The sequence below is a fragment of the Chiloscyllium plagiosum genome, unplaced genomic scaffold, assembly GCF_037043375.1.
Source record: "Chiloscyllium plagiosum isolate Xiang-an unplaced genomic scaffold, Cpla_swu_hap1 HiC_scaffold_39, whole genome shotgun sequence".
NCBI classification, from domain to species: domain Eukaryota; kingdom Metazoa; phylum Chordata; class Chondrichthyes; order Orectolobiformes; family Hemiscylliidae; genus Chiloscyllium; species Chiloscyllium plagiosum.
In genome coordinates, this window is record NW_028270177.1 from 41276731 (window position 1) to 41298988 (window position 22258).

Below are 22258 nucleotides of genomic sequence, written 5' to 3' on the forward strand. Positions count from 1 at the left end.
AACCCAGTGTGTCTTTGCCAGCCAGAATGAACTACCAAACTGGGCAGTGAATTCCTGATATCGAGCACCTTCTGGGCCAGGGGGCTTTTTGTCATGTTCCCTCAAACCCATCTACAAATTGCCTTCAATCTGTTCCCTTGGTAATTGACCTTTCTGCTAGGGGAAGCAGGTCTTTCTTATTTCATCCCCTCATAATGTTGTGTACCTCCATTATCATCCGTCAGCCACCTCTGTTCAGGAAAACAACTGTATGCTTACCCAATCATTTTTTGAGGTGGCAATTTTTAACTGCTGTTAACACATTGCCTGGTGAAATTTTTTTTTTTGAGATACCATATGCTTTCAGCTTGAATATTAAACAGACTCACCTTGTATTTATCTTTCTTTTAAGCAGCAGTCCCAGATAGTGAAGAAAAGTTGGAGTACATCTGTTTGAGTCTATGAAATCTGAAGAACTATTTTCTGAGTTAGTTAACCAGTTTTAATCAAAAAGAACTACAAATGCTGTTCATGATTATTGGTGGGCACAGTTGATGCATACATTTTATTACTAAAGTATGATAACGGCCTGCTAGATTAAATCCAGAAGATTACTTGGATTACATATGTGCAAAAATCAAATTCTCTAAGATTTGCTGATCACTGTATCCATTGCTCACAATTGGGCTTTGATGAGGATCTCTGACTACCACATGGAATATTCCGTGAATGTTTCAGTGGCTGCAGATGAGCTCTTTTACACTGTACTTGCAATCTCTGGTAGAAATGGGCATCAGCTGAGGAAACAGTTATTTTAGATTGGACAACTGTTGGTGTGGGACTCCTTAGAGATTTCCCCTCTTAGAGTATACCACCGTGGTCATCTCTTTCAGTCTACGAAAGCTGTTTCATAGAATCCCTACAGTGTGGAAACAGGCCATTGGGCCCAACAAGTCCACACTGACCCTCCGAAGAGTAATCCACCCAGACCCTATTACTCTACATTTACCCCTGACTAATGCACCTATCCTGCACATCCCTGAACACTATGGGCAATTTAGCATGGCCAATTCATATAACCTGCACGTCTTTGAACTGAGGGAGGAAGCCGGATCACCCGGAGGAAACCAATGCAGACACGTGGAGAATGTGCAAACTCCACACGCCTGAGGCTGGAACCGGACCCGCTCCCTGGCACTGAGAGACAACAGTGCTGACCACTGAGCTACCGTGTCACCCCATTCGTGAAGAACAACGATAATTGCTATGATGGGCCTTTAGTTTTCAAATGATGCTTCCTCCATATGACAGCAAGGCCTGCAACAGTATAAATAGTAAAGGCGAAGTACGAAATAAAGTAAAACTCTTCGAACATGCAGGCAGTTTAGCAGCATTAGATAATTGGTAGCTATTGGGCTTGTACCATTTTTCAGACTGAAAAAATAAAGGATAGACAGGCATATTAATGAAATCTGAAAAGTTGGATTGTTAGCAAATGTACATTGAGAGGAAATGTCAGTGAAATGATTGCTGAAGGATATGTCCAGACATCTGGAAATTACTGGAAATTTACATAAGAGAAGCAAAGGATGTATTAGTATCATTACCATTTATATGCGGTACAACAGACCATTTTGTAAATAAAATAAATTACAAGACATGCACCTTTCAGTATGTTTGGGTCCAAAATAACCAACTTGATTTAGAGCTGCTTCGAGCTTTGTAAACACATTTGTTTTTTCAGAAACACAACTGTGATGAATTCATCTTGCCATTAGTTTTGTCTCAGGCCTGTTTCTCGTATTCATTTTTAAATTAGCTTTAAAGGTCGAGGAAATTTCAATAAAGTTGAATATAAAACCATAAGACATGGGGCAGAAATTAGACCATTCGGCCCATTGAGTCTGCTCTGCCATTTGACCATGTTGCCGCATTTTCCTGCTTTCTCCCCGTAACCTTTGATATCCATGGCAATCAAGAACGCATCTGTCCCTGTTTTAAATATACTCAAAGACTTGGCCTCCACAGTCTTCAGTTGGCAATGAATTCCACAAATTGACCACTTTCTGGCTAAAGAAGTTTCTCCTTATCTCTGTTGTAAAGGGGCTTCACTTTACTCTAAGGCTATGCCCCCGGCACCTCGTCTCTCCTGCTATTGGAAGCATCTTCCCAAAGTCCACTCTGTCTGAGCCATTCAGTATTCTGTAAGTTTCAGTTTGGTCCCCTGTCATCTTTCTAAACTCTATGGGGTGTAGTCCCAGGTAGTCCTCAAACATTCCTCATATGTTAAGCCTTTCATTTCTGAGATCATTCTTGTGAACCTCCTCTGGACCATCGTGAACCCAGTCCAGGATCAAAGCATCCTTCCTGAGGTACAGGGACCAAAATTGTTCACAATACTCGAAACGTGGTTTGCACAGAGCCTTATAAAGCCTCAGAAGTATGTCTTACTTTCATATTCTTGTCCTTTCGAGATGAATGACAGCATTTTATTTGCCTTCCTAACTACCTTAATACGATAGGCATTTAAAATTCTTCTAAATGATGAAAATTACTGTAGTATCTGATGTAAAAATGAGAATTGGGGAGGGTATAGATCTGTCCCCTTGCTATGACTGTTCTAATTGTGTACACCAACACCACTTCCCCACTACTCCCAATTCATTGATTTCCTCCCAAGCAAGTATAAAGTACCAGACAGTCCTGAATGAGACAGCAATTTATGTAGACTTCCTCTCGTCTTATACACTTGCGTCAGTTTTCTCTGCATTAGAGAGGAAAGATGCAGATCAAGTGACCACATTGCTAAAGATCCTATTCTGTTCACAAGTGTCACAGATAAAATGTGTATTCCTTTTTATTGCCATGTTTGTATACTGGTGATATGTTTTCTTATACTCAGTCCAATTAAATAGCTCTAGAACAAGCTTTTAGAGAGTTTAATATCTAAATAATCTTTATTTTCTCTCACTTAACCCATTCTCCCACTAATGCATTCAAAAAATTTAGGTATGAATAACAAGAAACCAACTCTCTGAGTAAAGAAATTCTTCCTAAGCTCAGTCCTAAATAACCTACCTCTTATTCTGCGTCCTCAGTTTCTAAACCACAGAAACTACATTTTTGCAGATAGCTTATTCTTTACCTTTAAGAATTTTCTAAGTTTCTATGAGATCTCCTGTCATTCTTCCCAGTCTCATTAATCTATCCTCAGAGGACAATCCTCCCATCCAAAGAATTAATCACATCAATACGAGTGTGACCTGAGGTTACACTTTCCATTCCCACTCTGATCTTATTTGTTTAAACTGTTTCAACACCCATCAAGGTACACTGGGGAAATGCATGTGCTTTCATTTGAGCTTTCTAGTCTGAAGTTGAGTAAATTTATACCCTTATCAGGCTTTGATGCTAATACGTCTTTGGTTTGTCGATCTGTGGAATCGTAACTCCATTCGTATGTACAGTTTTTTTTTTGCTTTGCCATTCTTCACCACTCTTATTTCTGATGCATGGGATGAACCTAAAACATGGAGGGTCTGTGTACAATGATTTTATTCTCTCCACAGGTGCTGACTGGCCTATTCTGTGTTTCCAGGGATGTGAGGTGATTTGAAATTTGCTCATTGGAATTCCAGCTGTCCATATTGTTACACAGGTTTTGAAACTTGATTAGATATCCAAGACAACACATATAGCAAATCAGTTTTACAGGTATGTAAGGTGAATTTCTCCACCAATTAGAGTCAGAGAGTTGTACAGCACAGAAACTGACCCTTTGGTCCAACTCATCCATGCTGACTGGATATCCTAAATTAATCTAGTTCCATTTGCCAGCATTTGGCCCATATCCTTTCAACCCTTCCGATTCATGTACCCATTGTAATTGTACCAGTGTCCACCACCACCTCTGGCAGCTCATTCCATATACGCCTCACCCTCTGCTTGAAAAAACTGCTGCTTAAGTCTCTGTCAAATATTTTTCCTCTCACCTTAAACCTAGGCCTTCTGGTTTTGGACTCCCCTATCCTGGGATAAAGACTTCGCTCCTCTCCCTATCCATGCCCCTCACAATTTTGAGCCTCTTTAAGGGTCACCCCTCAGCCTTTGAAGCTCCAGGAAAAATAGTTCCAGTCAATTCAACTTCTCTTTATAGCTTAAACCCTCCAACCCCAGCAACATCCTTGTAAATCTTTTCTGAACATTTTCAAGTTTAACAAGAAGTAGCAGGGAAACCAGAATTGAATGGACTATTCCAAACATGGCCTAACCAATGTCCTGTACAGCTGCAACATGATCTCCCAACTCCCTATGCTCAATGCACTGACCAATAAAGGCAAGTGTATCAAATGCTGTCTTCATTACCCTGCCTACCTGTGACTCCATCTTCAAAAAATTATGAACCTGCTTTGTTTGGCAATATTTCCAGGACCCGATAATTAAGTGTATACATCATGCCTTGATTTGCCTTACCAAAATGCAACACCTCACATTTATCTAAGTTAAACTCCATTTGCCACTTCTTAGCCCATCGGCCCATCTGATGAAGGTCCCATTGTACTCTGAGATAACCACCTTTGCTGTGCTCTACATCAATTATTCAAGTTACACACTTTTTTGAAATAATGGCTGAGATTTTGCAGTGGTAATGATGTGAATCTGTCAATATTCATTTACTGATAACAATGTTTGGAGCATGCACATTTTAGACTTGAGAGGGATCTGAGGTGTTCTCAAACAATATCAAGTGGAAAATAATTGAGTTGATGAGAACTTGGTTTCATTCCACCCCTTAGTGATCAAAGGTGATAATTGTTTCCAAGCTCCTGAAAAAGCTGCACTTTGTTGAATGAGGCATGGTAAATTTTAACAGTCTGCTAGCTTCATGATTGTTGTTAAGCACTCTCTTTTTGATGGTCTTAAAAACTCATTTTATGTTTGGAATATAAAAGGTAAAATGTCATAAATGATTTAAAAGATTTTTTGAAGTTAATCCACCATTTGAAGTTTTTGATTCCTTTGTGCTGTACCTTTGTACCTTAGTGTGATTTGCTTCTTAACTGTTTGATAACATTGCTGCTGCTGTATATGCCAGATTTAAACTCTGCCAAAACTATCAGGTATTGCTAGATTTTAGTCGATAGCATTTTAAATAAAGTCTAACAAATTTGACCTCAGGTGAAAAAAAATCTGTCAGTGAAACAGGGTGCTTGGTGATAATCTATAATTTTAGAATCCCTAGTTGGAATATGAATGCTATTCCCTGTTTTAAACAACAGCAATACTGCATGCAATACCAATCTATGGATCTAGACTTAATACTTGCTACTCACAATTTCATGTTCACAAGTGAGGGGGAAGATTCAAGGTTCATGTTGTCTTTTGTTTCAAACATTTGAAGCAATCCTGTGACTGTGTTATTCGTATTACCTAACAAAATGCAACATCTGGAGCTAATCCAGAAAAATTTGTAATTATTCAACTCAATGTTTTATTAGATATGAATTTTGAAAATAATCAGTGATTTAAGTAGAAGATGTAACAGCTTGAAAGTGGAAGTTGGTTCAATGGTTTGGTGTCATTCAGTCTAAATTAACATTTGGTCTAACCTTTTCTTTGACCAACTTAAATGCTGTGAGATACAGCAGAAGTTTGTTTTTTCTTTCATGTAATATTGACTCAGGCAATAATATTTATTGTCTGTTCCTAATTACCCTCCAGACATGGTAAGCTGCTATGCTGAAGTGCTTAGTCCATCTGGTACAGATACACCCACAGAACTGTTATGGGAGTTTCAGGATCTTGACCCAGTGACAGTGAAGGAATACTGATATGGTTCCAAGTCAGAATGATGTGCGACTTGGTTTGGTACTTGCTGAAGGTCCTATGCACCTGCTTCATGTTTCCTTCTAGGTGGTAGAGGTCATGATTTGGAAATGTGCAGTTGAAGGGGTTTTGACAAATGTTATAGATTATTTTTGTAAGATTATTTTTGGAACTGCGCTCATCCAGACAAATGGAGAGTATTTTATCAAACTCCTGTGTGTGCCTTAAACATAGTGAACACTCTTTAGGTGTCAAGAAGTGAATTTCAAACAGAATTTCCAACTCTGCCCTGTAATTGTTCAACAGTATTTAGATGGCTGATCCAATTCAGTTTCTGGTCAGTGGTAACTCCAGGATGTTGATATTGGGGAATTCAGTAGTGATAATTGAATATCAAGGAATGATGAATGGATTCTCTTATTGGAAAAAGTCATTCCCTGACATTTGTCTGATACAAATTTTACTTGCCATTTATAATCCCAAACTATCCTTTTGGGAAGGAAATCTGCCACCCTTACCTGGTTTGACTGACATTTGACTCCCAATCCAAAGCAATACCGCTGTGTTTTACGCATAGATGATGGGAAGAGAAGAGCATTCAAAATGCCTTCTGTCAGTGACATTCATGAATAACATCCTTTTTATTTTAGTGATTCCTGCTGAAAGTTTTGTGTTGTACGTGTTCATTCTGTTGATTTAAAATCACCAGTAGCTATGAATGTAGCAGATAGTGTCTGTCCTCCAAATTGACTGCAATTTGGACCTTCAGCAATTTGTTAACTTTGAGTAGGTAGAGGGATATGTACAAACTATACTTGAAATTTTAAAATCCTAGTAGTTTGAACTGTTTTCCAGCAGCGGACATTTGGAGTGTCCACTGCTGAATGTCAAATTTGTGATGTAAACAAATGGCTAAGAAGAGATTCATAATAGTTTTATAATGTCTGTTGGGAATTCATATTGCCAGTAAATGCAAGTGTTCTAAGCATCAGGTGCTCCTATTTAATGACATATTCTTTAAACATGTAGCCAGGTTTTCTAATTGGTGAATTCTTTTGGAGTATTTAATTTTTACAAAATGATTTGGAGATGGCTATTGTGTCTAATTTGTGAATTCTCATTGAAGCTTGATGAAGGTATTCAACATTGACCTCATGAATCTATTGTGACAACGTGACTCACTAGCATGTTCCATCACCACTGTAGAAGAAACCCGGAACTGCAGCAGGAACTGCAAATCCAAAATGCTGTTGCAGCTGGTGATGTTCATACGGTGCGCAAGATGCTGGAACAGGGCTATTCTCCTAATGGTCGTGATGCTAATGGATGGACTCTGCTCCATTTTTCTGCAGCGCGGGGCAAAGAAAGATGTGTTCGTGTATTCTTAGAGCATGGAGGTAAGTGAATATGATGCGTCTAAAACTAACTCTTTATAATTTATCTGCACTTGCTTGTATTCTTGATTAGCAAAACTTATAGCCTTCTCGTGATGATTGGCATGTTTGTTGTGTGCAGTCCAGTGTTGACAGTTGTAGATTGTAGGCAAAAGTGCTGGAAACCAGAGTTTAGATTAGTGTGGTGCTGGAAAAGCACAGCAGGTCAGGCAGCATCCAAGGAGCAGGAAAATCAAAGTTTCGGGCAAAAGCCTTTCATCTGGAAAGTTGTAGATTGTGATGTAACCAGAGGACACATTGAGAGGATCATAATCACATTTCACATATTCTTGATGGAAAAGGATTGACAATGTTCTGCATTGGATAGGAATTAGATAACTAACTTTAAGATGTCCTGTAACTGGCTGAAGAAGTATAAAAATCATGTTTGAATAATCCAACCAATGTATTTTATACATAGGTTCAAAATCATCATAACAGTCAAAGTGCAAGTTTATTCCAAATGAACATTTGTAGGCCTGACCATATTTTAAATTTCGCATGATTTGGAGATGTTATAAGTTAACAAGGGACCTATCTTAATACATTCAACAATGAAATGAATGGGAAAGGTAGTTTTCTTCCAGATATTGAACCTAGCTATGACTGAAGCTAGGCCTTGTGGTTTCTCAGAAGTAAACACGCTTAACATGTGATTAGCAATGTCTTGTAGCAACTACCAGGAAAGATTGAACAGGATTGGAACAACATTCTCTGGAAGAAGACTAAGAGAAAATCTGAGAGGCCTTCAACATTTTGAGAGGGTTGAATCGGGTGAATGTGGAATCTATTTCTATTTGAGTCCAGATCAGCTGGCGTCATTACAGTATAGGTACAAACTCATCAAAACAAACTAGTCATTTGATCAAGTTGAGAAAGTAGCACCGTCTGACGAGTGGTTGAAGATGAATGTATTGACATGAGAGATTGAGGCATACGAAATGGTGAAGAGAATACAGGTGCAGAATTTGAAGAGGTTAGTAATCGGAGAAGGCTCATGTCTAAGCATCGACATTCACCATGTGAATTGTCTAAGTCATCTGTTTCATAGCTATATATTCTACATAAAAACTACAACAGAACAAGTACTAAACCTTGTGATATTACATCCAGCACCCTTCACACACTGACACTATATCTTCCGTTAGGACTTGTATTGTGCATCTTGCTTCAAGGTCACATGTTAGCCTTGATTCCAATATGATTTTGGAGTTCTCTCATCTGTTCAGTATAGAGTGGGAGCTGTCAACTGAATGTGCAAATTGGCCATGGCACAGAGGTGCAGGAAACCATTCCGGTAGAGGGGGAGCAATAAGGAATGTTATAGTTGTAGTAGTCATCGTGATCATGGTTGTAGTTGTCGTAGGTATAATGAAGGGGCCTGACACAATTTTCTGCAACCAGCAGTGAGATTAACGACAGTTGTGCTGCCTGCCAGGTGCTGGGGTTTGGGATATCTACACAGGACTGGAATATAACTTATAGTGGGAGGTCTGGATCCAGTGGTTATGATCCGCAGGTACCAATAGAGTCACAGATCTGTAGCACAGAGAAAGACCCTTTGGACCAACACATCTGATATCAAAACAATCACCAAACTATTCTGTTGTCATTTTCCAACACCTAGCCTCTATAGCCTTGGCTTCACAAGTGGACATCGAAATACTGAAATGTTATGATGTTTTCTGTCTCTCCCAAACTTAGAGGCAGTGAGTTCCAGATTCCCACCACCTTCTGGTTGAAAGTGTTTTTCCTCACATGTCCCTTAAACCTCTTATCCCTTGCCTTAAATCTCTGCCCCTTAGACATTGATCCCTCCATCAAAGGTCGAAGTCTCTTCCTGACTACCCTAACTGCACCTCTCATAATTTTATACATCTCAATCATATCGTCCCTCAATCTCCTATGTTTAGATTAGATTAGGTTACTTACAATGTGGAAACAGGCCCTTCGGCCCAACAAGTCCACACCGACCCGCCGAAGCGCAACCCACCCAGACCCATTCCCCTACATTTCATATAGATTAGATTAGAACTAAGTTCTAAGCAAACAATGCCAGTCTGTCTAATCTGTCTTCATAACTGAAACTTGCCACCAGTCCCTCCTGCACCTTCTCCAGTGATGTCGCATATTTCCTATAGTAGAACTGGACACACTAGTTGTGGCCTAATCAGTATTTTACACAGTTCCAGCATAACCTCCCTGCTCTTCAACTCCACACCTCGCCTACTAAAGGCAAGTATCCCATATGCCCCCTTAATTACTTTATCCAACTGATCTGATACTTAAAGGACCAATGTATATGCACACCAAGGCCCCTCTGATCCTCAGTGCTTCCACAGTCCTACTATTCATCATGTATTCCTTTGCCTTGCTTGTCCTGCCTAAATGCATCACTTTACACTTATCTGGATTGAACTCTTATTTTCTACTGATCAGTCCAACTATCCTCTTGCAATCAAAGGCTATCCTTCTCACAATTTTACCCCCCCGCCAATTTTTGTATCATGTGCAAGCTTAGTGATAGTCAAATCTAAATCACTTACGTAAACTACAAACAGCAAGGGACTCAATGCTGACCCCTGTGGGATTCCACTGAGCACAGACCTCCAGTGACCTTCAGACACCCTTCAACCGTCACTCTCTGCTTTTGCTACTCAGCCAATTTTGGATCCAGTTTGTCAAATTTCCTTGGATCCCGTGGGCTCTTAGCTATGCTATCAGTCTCCCATGCAGGACTTCATTAAAAGCCTTGCTGAAGTCCAGGTAGACCACATCAAAAGCATTGCCCTCATCTGTGTACCATTCATGGGATGAAGGTATCGCTAGTTAGGCCAGCACTCATTCCCCATCCCATTGCCCACATGACAGATACGAGCCACATTGAAAGAATTACTCAAATTGGTCAGACATGACCTCTCTTACAAAACCATGCTAACTATTTCTTGAAAAATCCCTGCCTCTCAAAATGCAGATTCATTCTGTCCTTCAGAATTGCTTCCAATAGTTTCCTTACCACTGAGTTTAGACTGACCAGTCTATAGTTTCCTGGTTTATCCCTTGCTCCCTTCCAAGTAACAATATCATATTGGCTGTCTTCCAGTCCTCCAGCACTTCTCCTGTGGCCAGGGAGGAACTGAAATTTTTTGCCAGTGCCCCAACTATTTCCTCTCTTGCATCACTCAACAACCTGGGATGAATTTCATCTGGCCCTTGAGATTTATCCACCTTTATGCCTGCGAGACTGCTAATAACCTCCTCGCTGTCTGTACTAATTTCTTCAACTGAATCACAGATCTTATCCTTGATCTACACCCATGTTAGTGAACACCAATGGGCAATATTCATTTGGAAGCCTATGTATACTCTACGTAAAATTACCACTGTGATCTTTAATTTGTCCTACTTTGTTTTTGAGGTACTTTTCCCTTAATGTACCTCAGAAATAAATTTAGGCTTTTCCTTTTTGTTTTACCTGCCTGATGGGGTTGTGTGTGTGTGTGTGTGTGTGTGTGTGTGTGTGTGTGTGTGTGTGTGTGTGTGTGTGTGTGTGTGTGTGTGTGTGTGTGTGTGTGTGTGTGTGTGTGTGTGTGTGTGTGTGTGTGTGTGTGTGTGTACAAAAACTAGCATAACATTTAGTTGAACCTCCTGGAATTCATTCCATTCTTACTTGATTGTCAGATTTTGAGTTGGAAGCTCCTGGCCCAGTTCTTCTAAATTGAACCATTCACTGCCATGTGTATAATTCTTTCATGATCCCGCTTTGGAAATAAAGTTTAGAGATTTCTTTACCATTAAATAAGTTGCTTTTGTTAATTTGAGATTCAAGTTAAAATATTTTGTGATGTTTAATAATTTTTGTGTTCTTTGATAATTGTACAATCTTTATTTAAAAAAAGAAAACTCATAAATAAAAATACAGAAGCTCATGTTCCTGCATACTCTCATAAAGGAATTAATGAGAATAAGAAAAGAACTACTAAAAATGAAAAAGATCCTCAGGAAAAAATTATCTGTGGTAACAGTATTATGGCTGTTTATAGTTCTAACATAACATCTGCCTTAGATTGGGAGTGAAATTTGCAGAGCCCTTTGCCACAGTGGAGTGTCACTGGAGGTACGAGAATCTATCTGGTTCAGTAATGTTCTTAGAGTAGGAAACTGCCATCTTTCCCTAGTCTGTCCTATATGCGAGTCCAGACACATAGTCAAGTGTTTGACTCTTAATGGCCCTCTCGGCAATTAGGGATGAGCAATAAATGCTGACAATATATAGCCAGTGACGCCTAAATCCCATGAATGAATGAAAAATGGGAAGACATACAATGATCTGAATATCACCTTTCTGTGCTTTATTATTCTGTAATCCTTGATTTCAATACAAGTTTTTTTTTTCCCCTTTTAACTTAAAGCATTCCTTTAAATGTTAACCCCACCCACTCTGTCTGGAACAACTACATGCCTTGCAGCTAACTCAGCTAAGGGAAGACTATTATTTATGTCTGATTGTATTTGTACTTATACTTCCCTTTATTTTGGGTTAAGATACATGCCCAATGTCACTGTAAACAGAGCACAGAACAGTACAGCACAGGAACAGGCCCTGCGGCGCAGCATTTCTGCATCGACAATGAAGTCGTTCTAAACTAATCCCATCTGCTTGCACATGGTCCATATCGCGCTATTTCCTGCCTGTTCATGTCTGTCTAAATGTGTCGAATCTGCTCATACCACCCCCCCCCACCCCCCCCCCCCCCCCCCCCCCCATCAACGTACTCCAGGCACCTACTGTCCTCTTTTAAATGTCTCCCTTTCACTTCAAATCTATGCTTCCTAGCATTTGACGTTTCCACCCTGGGAAAAAGACTCTGACTATTCTTCCTATCCATGCCTGTCAATTTTATAGACAGAAAACCTTGTTTTAACCAGTGCTTTTCATAAACTGACATACATTATGTACCTCACATACCACGATCTAACACAATGAGTATTTATGCTATAAATAAAATATAACTGTGATGTGTATACCCATGCACTATGTTTCTAGTATTTAGTGTATGTTTTTAAATTGATTTTAGGAAGTATGTTAAAGCTTTTACATAGATTTTTTTTGAGGGATGTTGATGCCTCAAAGCTTTGCTTGGTAAGGGTTTACAATGGTAATGCATACCTCTTGATAATTTGGAATAATTGTTCAATGCTCTTGATTCCATTGATGCTGATTTAATAAAACGTTTGCTGTATTTCTATCAAGTCACCCTCAGTCTCTGACAATCCACGTATATCCAACTTCTTGCAGGTAATATACTCCAATCCAAGCAACATTTTGGTAATCCTAATTTACACCCTCTCCAAAGCTTCTACAGCTTTCCTACAGTGTGGTGACCAGAATTGTACAATACTCCAAATTGACTTATCTAAAGTTTTAGACAATTATTCATGACTTGCCAATCTTTATACTATGTGCTCTGATTGATGAAGGCAAGGATACTGTACTCCTCCTTTACTGCCTTATCTGCTTCTGTTGCTACTTTCAGGGATCTATGGACTTGCACCTCACGGTCTCTCTGAATATCAAAACTCCTAAGGGTCCTGCCATTTATTGTGTACTTTTTTCTTGCATTTCATCTCCCAAAATGCATCATCTCACATTTATCCAGATTAAATTAACTGCCATTTCTCCATCCAAATTTCCAACTGATCTGTATCCTGCTGTATCATTCCTCCCTATTCACAACTCCACATATTTTCGTGCTGTCTGCAAACTTATTTATCAGACCATTCACATTTTAATCAAATCACTTTTACGAACAGAAGAGGTCCCAGAACAGGTCCTTGTGGAGCACCACTGAACACAGACCTCTAGTCAGTAAAACACCCCTCCTCAACTATCTCTGTCTTCTGTGACCAAACCAATTTTGTATCCAATTTACCAACTCACTGTGGATCCCATGTGACAAGAGACAAGATGTCCCCTGCACAAAATTAAGTCAATCCTTTTCCAAATGTAAGTCCTGTCCCTAAGAATCTTCTCCACTATTTTCCCTAACACTGATGTCCGGCTCACTGGTCTATAATTTCCTGGATTGTCTGTGTTGCTCTCTTTTAACAGAGGAAAACATTGGTTATTCTCCTGTCTTCTGAGACCTTGCTTATGGCTAAAAAGGGTACAGATATCTTTGTCAAGGCCAGATATTTCCTACCTTGCCTCCCTCAGTAGAATTGAATAGATTCCATCAGGCCCTGGGGACTCAACTGCCCTCATGTTTTTCAAGACGCCCAACACTACCACCTCTTTAAAATCGACATGCCCTTTAATATCAATATTTCCTTCCCTAATACTGCTGTCATCCATTTCCTACTCTTTGAAAATACCATGCATGCTATTGGATGGGGTTAGCCAGCAGTATTGCATCCCCACTTAACAAAATTATGCCAGTAACTAACAAGGAAAAGTTACCCTTAGCTTTCTTAACCAATTTCTTTTTAACCATTTCATCTTACTTATCATATTTTTGGATTTTTATTTCATTTATTTTGTGCACCCTGATGCCTTTTAAAATCTCTTTTAATTGTTTCTTAATTCTTTTAAAATGGATTTTATTTTCCTAGCTTTTTTGAGACTTCCTTCCTGGTAGTTGCAAATTTGTCTGCTGTAGATGTCTATCTTGTAGATTGAATGTTACGTCATTCAAATTTTTTTTTTTGCTGATCCTTTATCCCTCTGTCCCTCAAACAATAAAAATTGATTTTGAAATCGCATTTTCCCGCTGCTTGTTGTGCATGTTTGATTATTCTTAAATTGTTGATCCCACCATTGACAGTCGAGTCTAGATGTGCTGTTCTCCTCGTGATGTATTGTGTCAAGCTCCTGTCTTGCACTGTTGTTACCCATTTGTATTATGTTGCCATGTTTCCATTTCTGGTTATTATTGAATTGATTGATATTAATGATTCCAAAATTTTTAATACTTCAATGCCTAATACTAGTCAAACTTCTGCCTATTCAGCACAGGCACCAATTGATAGCCATTAATTCTACTTTTATTTGATTCCAATCAGACTGTTTAGCTTTTTCAGCATGTTAATGATAGTCAAAGGATCATGGAGAACAGTAGACATTGTTTACATGGACTTCACTAAAGCCTTAGACAAGAATCTGCATGGTAGACTGATTCATAGTTAGATCACATGGGATCCAGGGAGAGCTTGACAATTTGATATAAAATTAGCTTGACAGTAAGAGATAGAGGGTGGTGATGGAGGGTTGTTCTTCAAACTGGGGGCCTGTGACCAGTGGTCAGGGATCAGTACAGGGTCCACTGTTGTTAACAGTTTGGATGAGAATATAGGAGTCATAATTAGGAAGTTTGTAGATGACCTCAAAATTAGTGGTGTAGTGGACAGTGAAGAACGTTACCTCGGAGTACAATGGTATGTGGATTAATTAAGCTAATAGACTGAGAAGTGGCAGATGGAGTTTAATTTGGATAAATGTGAGGTATCGAATTTGGTAAAACAAATAAGGGCAGACCAATCTTCTGTGAATCATGTACAAGGACACCCAGGTCCCTCTGCACAGCTGTTTGCTGCAATTTCTTTGCCAATCCAGTAATAGCCCTTTTTCTTGTTAGTCCTACCAAAATGGATGACTTGACATTTATTAACTTTGTATTCCATCTGCCAGACCTTTGCCCACACAGTTAAACTATGTTCTTCTGCAAAGTTTTACAGTCCTGTGCACACTTTGCTCTGCCACTCATCTTACTGTCATCCTCAAATTTTGACACACCACACGTGGCCTCCAACTCCAAATCATCTATGTAAGTTGTGACTAATTGCAGCCCAACACTGATCCCTGAGGCACACCACTAGTCACTGATCGCCAACCAAAAAAGCACTCATTTATCCTCATGTTTTGCTTCCTGTTAGTTAACCAATCCATGCTAATACACTGCCTATGATGCCTTGCATCTTTATCTTATGCAGCAGTCTTTTGTGCAGCACCTTGTCAAATACCTTTTGGAAATCTAGATACATCACATCTGCTGGGTCCCTGTTGTCCACCGTGCTCGTAATGTCTTCATAGAATTCCAGTAGATTAGTTAAGCATGATCTGCCCTTCATGAACCTGTGCTGCGTCTGCCTGATGGGCCAATTTCTATCTCGATGTCTTGCTATTTCTTCCTTGATAATAGACTCCAGCATGTTCCCCAAAACAGAGGTTAAGCCAGGGATGGGGAACTTAAGGCCGCATGCAACTTTTTAGGCCATTGTGTGTGGCTTTTTTAATGAATCCAAATTTTGCAGAACAAAGCTTTTACTTTTTATTAATATTTATTTAAAGTCCTTGTTTGATGCTAAGAAAGATCCGATTGAAATATGGAAAAATGCAATAGAATACCCATGCCTTTGGCAATATGCACGAAAAATGCTTTTCAACCACTTATTGCTGCGAATCTACATTCTCTTACTTAACTAAAATCAAGACGCCCTTAAGGTCACAAATGATGAATACCTATCTAGAGGATCAGCTAAAACTGCAGACCTCCATGCTGCAATCAAATATTCGAATGCTTTCCTACAAAAAGCAGTCACAACAAAGTCATTAAAAGGTTAGTTAGCTTTAGAATTAACATTTGTTTCTTTTTTTTAAGTTAGTACATAGTAGTTAGATTTTTACAAAATAATGTGAATTTTGAAGAATATATAATTGAAGTTTCTTAGATGCGGCCTTATTAGATTACAACTAACATGATGCGGCCTTCCAGCATGAAAAGGTTCCCCACCTCTGGGTGAAGCTAATCAGTCTATAATTCCCCATCTTTTGCCTACTTTTTTTAAACAGTGGCGTCACATTTGCTGATTTCCAATCTGCTGGAACTGCCCTAAAGTCCAGTGAGTTTTGGAAAATTACCACAAGTGCATTTGCTATTTCTCCCATCCTCTATTTTAGTACACTGGGATGCATTCCATCAGGGTCAGGAGACTTGTCTGCTTTTAGCTCCATTAGCTTGCCCAATACTACCTCTTTTGTGATAACTATTGTTTCCAGGTCCTCACCTACTTTCGTCTCTGTCAATTACTGGCATGTTATTAGTGTCCTCCACTGTGAATGACTGCCACAAAATACCTGTTTAATGCCTCAGCCATTTCCTCATATCCCATTACTAAGTTCCCCTTCCCGCCCTTGAAAGGACCAATCTTTACTTCAGCCACACATCATCCTGTATATTTATAGGAACTTCTGCTATTTGTCTTTAGATTGAGCTCGTTTACTCTCATAATCTATCTTACTTTGCTTTATAGCTTTTTTGTGGCTTTCTGTTGACCGTTAAAGCTTTCCAAATCTTCTAGTATCCTGCTGATCTTGGCCCCTTTGAATGCCTTTTTCAATTTGATAACCTTCCTTATTTCCTTAGACACCCACAACAGATTATCTCTTTTCCTCCAGTCCTTCCTTTTCACAGATGTATATTCCTGATGAAGGGGTTATGCCCAAAACATCATCTCTCCAGCTCCTCAAATGCTGCCTGACCTACTGTGCATTTCTAGCACCACACTTTTCGACTCTGACTCTCCAGCATCTGCAGCTCTCACTTTCTCCTACTGGTATATACATTTCATGAGCACTTTGAAAAATTGCTTTAAAAGTTCTCCAAAGTTTTTCAACTGTCCCACCATATAATGTCTTTGCTTCCAGTCTACTTTAGCCAACTCCTCCCTCATCCTGTTGTAGTCTCCTTTGTTTAAGCACAGGACCCTGGTATTGGATTTTATCTTCACACCTTCCATCTGTGTTCTAAGGAGTTGTAATGTCATGTTGAGGTTGTACAGAATATTGGCGAGAGCACTTGTAGAGTACTGTGTACAGTTCTGGTCACCTCGATATAGGAAGGATATTATTAAATTGGATAGGGCTCAGGAAAGATTTAGCAAGATGTTACTGGGACCGGAGGATTTGAGTTATAAGGAGAGACTTCTTTCCTTAGAGTGAAGATTGCTACCTTCACTCTGTAGCTAACCTCATGCTGTCCTTATTCTGGAAATGTTTGATGGGGGCAGTGTGGAGGGAGCTTTACTTTTATTTTGAACAAGTAAATGTGACTTTACTTTCAGCTTAAGAACAGTGAGTGCTTAACTTTTGTTTTAAGAGTCACTGAGCTTTTCCAGTTTAAAAGAGTTGACGCAGCTTCATGCTCACTTTAGTAAGGAGCTTTAATCTTGCTTCCAAATGGTCGAGGGCACTTTGTTGCTTCCAAAGGGTCGAGAATACTATTCATTCTATATGTAACCCTGTGCTATACCTGTTCTGGGAGTGTTTAATGGGGACAGAGCTGTGGAAACTTTATTTTCAGTTTAAAGGAGTAAAGGAACTTTTGCCTGCACCTAACGGCATGCTGTTCATGTCCTAGGCATTTTCAATGGTGACAGTGTGGAAAGAGCTTTACTTTCAGTTTGAAAGCATAATGAGATCTTTACTTTCAGGTTTAAATAGTAGAAGGAACTTTACTTTTAATTTAAAAGTGTAGAGGGAGATTTACTGCATTGTATTTGTCCTGAGAGTGATGGGGACAGAGAGTCTTACTCTTTGTTTAAAAAAAGTCGAGAAAACAGCATAGTGGCAAGCAGTGGAGAGAAAGCTGAAGTGATGAGTAGAGAGTCTGAAAGTACTTAGAATGCAGTGAATGGGATGAGCAATGGAATTTGAGGCTGGAACTCTGCCTTTCTCCTGACCTGCCCGCTGCTTGAAGTCAATTGTCACTCGTCATCTCAATCCTGATTTTTCTGTATTACCCAATCCCACCACAGAGTGTATTACCTCTTATCCTTGACATCCCCATCCATCAGCCTCAGTATGTCTGTTCTGTCTTCATCCCATCTGGAAGAATTTTTATCTTTTATTTTAATTCTCCTTATTAAAGAGATCTTCAAAATGAAGCCCTTGTTAATTTGAGTCTTGAAAAATGTTGAGGTAAAGTGTTTTCTTTGTTTCTTGCACTTGTATTAAATGAGGATTGCAAATATAAACTATATTACTGACAAAATTAACCCATATAATGGAAATTAAACTTTGCTGTTTTCACCTGCAAGTCATGCTGTTGTCAGCAATGTTTTTACTGGACATAACTTTCTCTAACCTTTTTGAATAGGAATATATCACTGATTTTCCGCAGTTTTCAGTCAGTTTGTCACATCATCCAGTACTGGTCACAGTATGAGGATTATTTCTCAACTGTGGTTTTGATGTTTCTACAACTCAGTAGATGGCAGTGTAATCATTTAAGAAGTGGTTCACTTATTCAGTCTAGATTCGCACTCAGTGCATTACTGAAGGAGTTCAACACTTTCCAAAGAGATAATAAAGCAAAATCCATCTATGTTCACAGGTGCATTAATCATCCACGATTTTCAATTTTTGGTTTTGATCCTCATTCCTTGCTCAGCTCATACCAATGTAAAGAGTTAAAATCTCAACACCAGGTTGTAGTCCAACAGGTTTAGATTAGATTCCCTACTGTGTGGGAACAGACCCTTCGGCCCAACCAGTCCACACCGACTCTCCGAAGAGTAACCCACCCAGACCCATTTCCCTCTGACTAATGCACCTAACACTATGGGCAATTCAGCATGGCCAATTCACCTGACCTGCACACCTTTGTGACTGTGGGAGGAAACCGGAGCACCAAGAGAAAACCACGCAGACACGGGGCGAATGTGCAAACTCCACAGAGACAGTCGCCAGAGGCGGGAATTGAACCTGGGTATCTGGCACTGTGAGGCAGTAGTGCTAACCACTGTGCCACCGTGCTGCCCACTTGCCACTGTGCTGTCCATTTGATTTTTAACTTTGCCCTTCCCAGTCTGGCACCTCAACATCAATATAAATAGATCCAATGTAATTCGGGGATATGGGACAAAAAAAACTGCAGATGCTGGAATCCAAAGTAGACTAGCAGGAGGCTGGTAGAACACAGCAAGCCAGGCAGCATCAGGAGGTGGATTGAAGAAGGGTTACACCCAAAATGTCGGCTTCTTCACCTAATGCTGCTTGGCTTGCTGTGTTTGACCAGCCTCTTGCTTGTCTATTCGTGGAATCTATCCATTTGCAGAAACAGTTTTACATTAACTACGTGATAGTCATCATAAAATAGTTTATTCCATGAGAGGCACCTTAGGACATTTGAGACAAAAAAAAGGCAATTGTCTTGTTAAGTGAAGAATTATGTTTGTGTTCAAAACCTCTAGGTTTCTTCATTTTTCTTGTTTTGATCATGAACTGTAGCAATACATGCAGATTAGTGTTGCACTGTGGATATTGATGATCAACCATATAGTGTGGGATGACAGTAAAAGGTAGTCTAGACTGGTCAAGGGCAGTCTGTCCTTTGCTTGAAGGATTTTACTGATCTATTAAACTGACAATCCAGTAGATTTCTTCTTTTTTTTTTGGTACCAAGCTAGAGGGATCAGGTTGGAGGATGTGATTAAATTTGCCAAGGCCTCTATTTTTAGTCGTGATCACAATGTAAACTATCTCCCCTGTATCACCTCAGCCTGGCTGAAGACGTTGACGTATTGATCACATTACACGTTTTTCACATCCATCCACTTGATGGGACTGTACCTATGGGGTTCTGTCATAATTTGTCTAATCATCTAATATTACTTGCACTGGTGGCTGTTGCTTCACCCTGAAGATCCTCATCTCGATGTCATCTGCATGGAATTCTAAGGCAGCATCGTTCAAAAACAAAGCATTTGTTCACAATATTTAGCTTTACCTCACCACTAACTCTCTCGACTGTTCCATAATCACTAAATTATCACATTGTTTATAGATCATTGCTTGCACTAGTTGAGCAGAAGTTTTCTCCATCTAAATATTAGAAATTTTCATGGAATACAAGGAGAACTATCCATTTGCATACAGAACTGGCTCATAGGTAGAAGACCGAGGGCGGTGATGGAGGGTTGTTTTTCAGACTGGAGGCCTGTGACCAGTGGCGTGCCACAAGAGTTGGTGCTGGGTCCATTACTTTTTGTCGTTTATATGAATGGTTTGGATATGAACGTAGGAGGTAAAGTTAGTAAGTTTGCAAATTACACTAAAATTGGAAGTGTCGTGGACAGATTACAATGGAATCTTGATCAGATGGGCCAATGGACTGAGGAGTGGCAGATGGATTTTAACTTTGATAGATGCGAGGTGCTGCATTTTGAGAAAGCAAATCTTAGCAGGACTGATACACTTAATGGTAAGGTCCTAGGGAGTGTTGCTGAACGAAGAGACCTTGGGGTGCAGGTTCATAGCTCCTTGAAAATGAAGTAACAGATAGGTAAGATAGTGAAGAAGGCATTTGGTATGCTTTTCTTTATTGGTCAGAGCATTGAGAGGTCATGTTGCAGCTGTACAGAACATTGCTTCGGCCACTGTCGGAATATTGCGTGCAATTCTGGTCTCCTTCCTATTGCAAGGATGTTCTGAAACTTGAAATGGTTCAGAAAAGGTTTATAAGGATGTTGCCAGGGTTGGAGGATTTGAGCTATAGGGAGAGGCTGAATAGGCTGGGGCTGTTTTCCCTGGAGCGTCGAAGGCTGAGGGGTCACCTTATCGAGGCTTATAAAATCATGAGGGGCATGGATAGGATCAACAGACAAACCTCTTTTCCCTGGGGTGGCGGGGTGAGAGGGGAAAGATATAAAAGAGACCGAAGGGGCAACTTTTCACGCTGAGGGTGGTGCATGCGTGGAATGAGCTGCCAGAGGAAGTAGTGGAGGCTGGTACAATTGCAACGTTTAAAAGGCATCTGGATGGATATATGAATAGGAAGGGTTTAGATTAGATTATTTAGTGTGGAAACAGGCCCTTCGGCCCAACAACTCCAAACCGACCCGCCGAAGCGTAACCCACCCAGACCCATTCTCCTACATTTACACCTTCACCTAACACAACGGGCAATTTAGCATGGCCAATTCACCTAACCTGCACACTTTTGGATTGTGGGAGGAAACCAGAGCACCCGGAGGAAACCCCACGCAATCACTGGGAGAATGTGCAAACTCCACACAGAGTTTGGAGTCTGAGGCGGGAATTGAACCCGGGTCACTGGCGCTGTGAGGCAGCAGTTCTAACCACAGTGCTAACCACTGTGCCACCATGCCGCCCGTTTAGAGGGATGTGGGCCAAGTGCTGCCAAATGGTACTAGATTATGATTTGGAGATGCCGGTGTTGGACTGGGGTGTACAAAGTTAAAAATCACACAACACCAGGTTATAGTCCAACAGGTTTAATTGGAAGCACACTAGCTTTCGGAGCGACGCACCTGCCGAAGGAGCGTCGCTCCAAAAGCTAGTGTGCTTCCACTTAAACCTGTTGGACTATAACCTGGTACTAGTTTAGGTTGGGATATCTGGTCAGCATGGATGAGTTGGACCAAAGGGTCTGTTTCCGTGCTGTACATCTCAATGACTGTAATGTTCTCAGTTTGTGCAACAAATTCTGCTACCTTATTACTTACTCTTTCGACCAGCAGCTGCCTAACTTTGTAAACTTGAGGGAATCCAAAACTCTGCCCATATCATTAATGTTGTCAAATCCCATTGCCCTCAATTACCCATGTGTTTGTTGGCCTACATTTCCCTTGGATAGCAATGCCTCTTTTACAGTTCTCATTATTTTCAAATCCCTCCATGACCGTGACTATTCTATCTCTGTGATCTGCTCCAGCCTTTCAACCCTCATTGATATCTGTTCTCTTCTAATTCTTGCCTCCTGAGTATTGCCAGATTTGCTGCTCAATTAGTAATTGCGCGTCACCTGTCACAGCCCTAAATTCTGCAATAATAGCAATGTTAATATCACTGGAATATTACACAGAAGCCAGGACTATTGATTTGTATTCATATACTCAAATCCCACTCTTCTGGTGATTTTAACTTGTTCACTGTAACTTTGTATTGGTATCTTCCTTGGTAAAAACAATACTCAGTATCTCAACCATACTTTTTGTCTGAA

General features: G+C 40.0%; 1 protein-coding gene across 10 annotated transcripts in view; it reads left to right on the top strand.

The window, feature by feature from the left end:
• The window catches only part of asb7 (ankyrin repeat and SOCS box containing 7), an 83693-nt gene that overhangs the window by 46100 nt on the left and 15335 nt on the right, over nucleotides 1-22258 (top strand). For 6 of the 10 annotated variants that reach the window (XM_087981336.1, XM_087981341.1, XM_087981338.1 and 3 more), the window contains 2 exons: nucleotides 3549-3693; nucleotides 6932-7202. In XM_087981336.1, coding sequence (XP_087837462.1) covers nucleotides 6992-7202 — 211 coding nt within the window. In that variant the 5' untranslated portion in view covers nucleotides 3549-3693; nucleotides 6932-6991. The remainder of the gene's footprint in view (nucleotides 1-3548; nucleotides 3694-6931; nucleotides 7203-22258) is intronic. The other 4 variants (XM_087981343.1, XM_087981344.1, XM_087981345.1 and 1 more) reach the window with 3 other exon arrangements.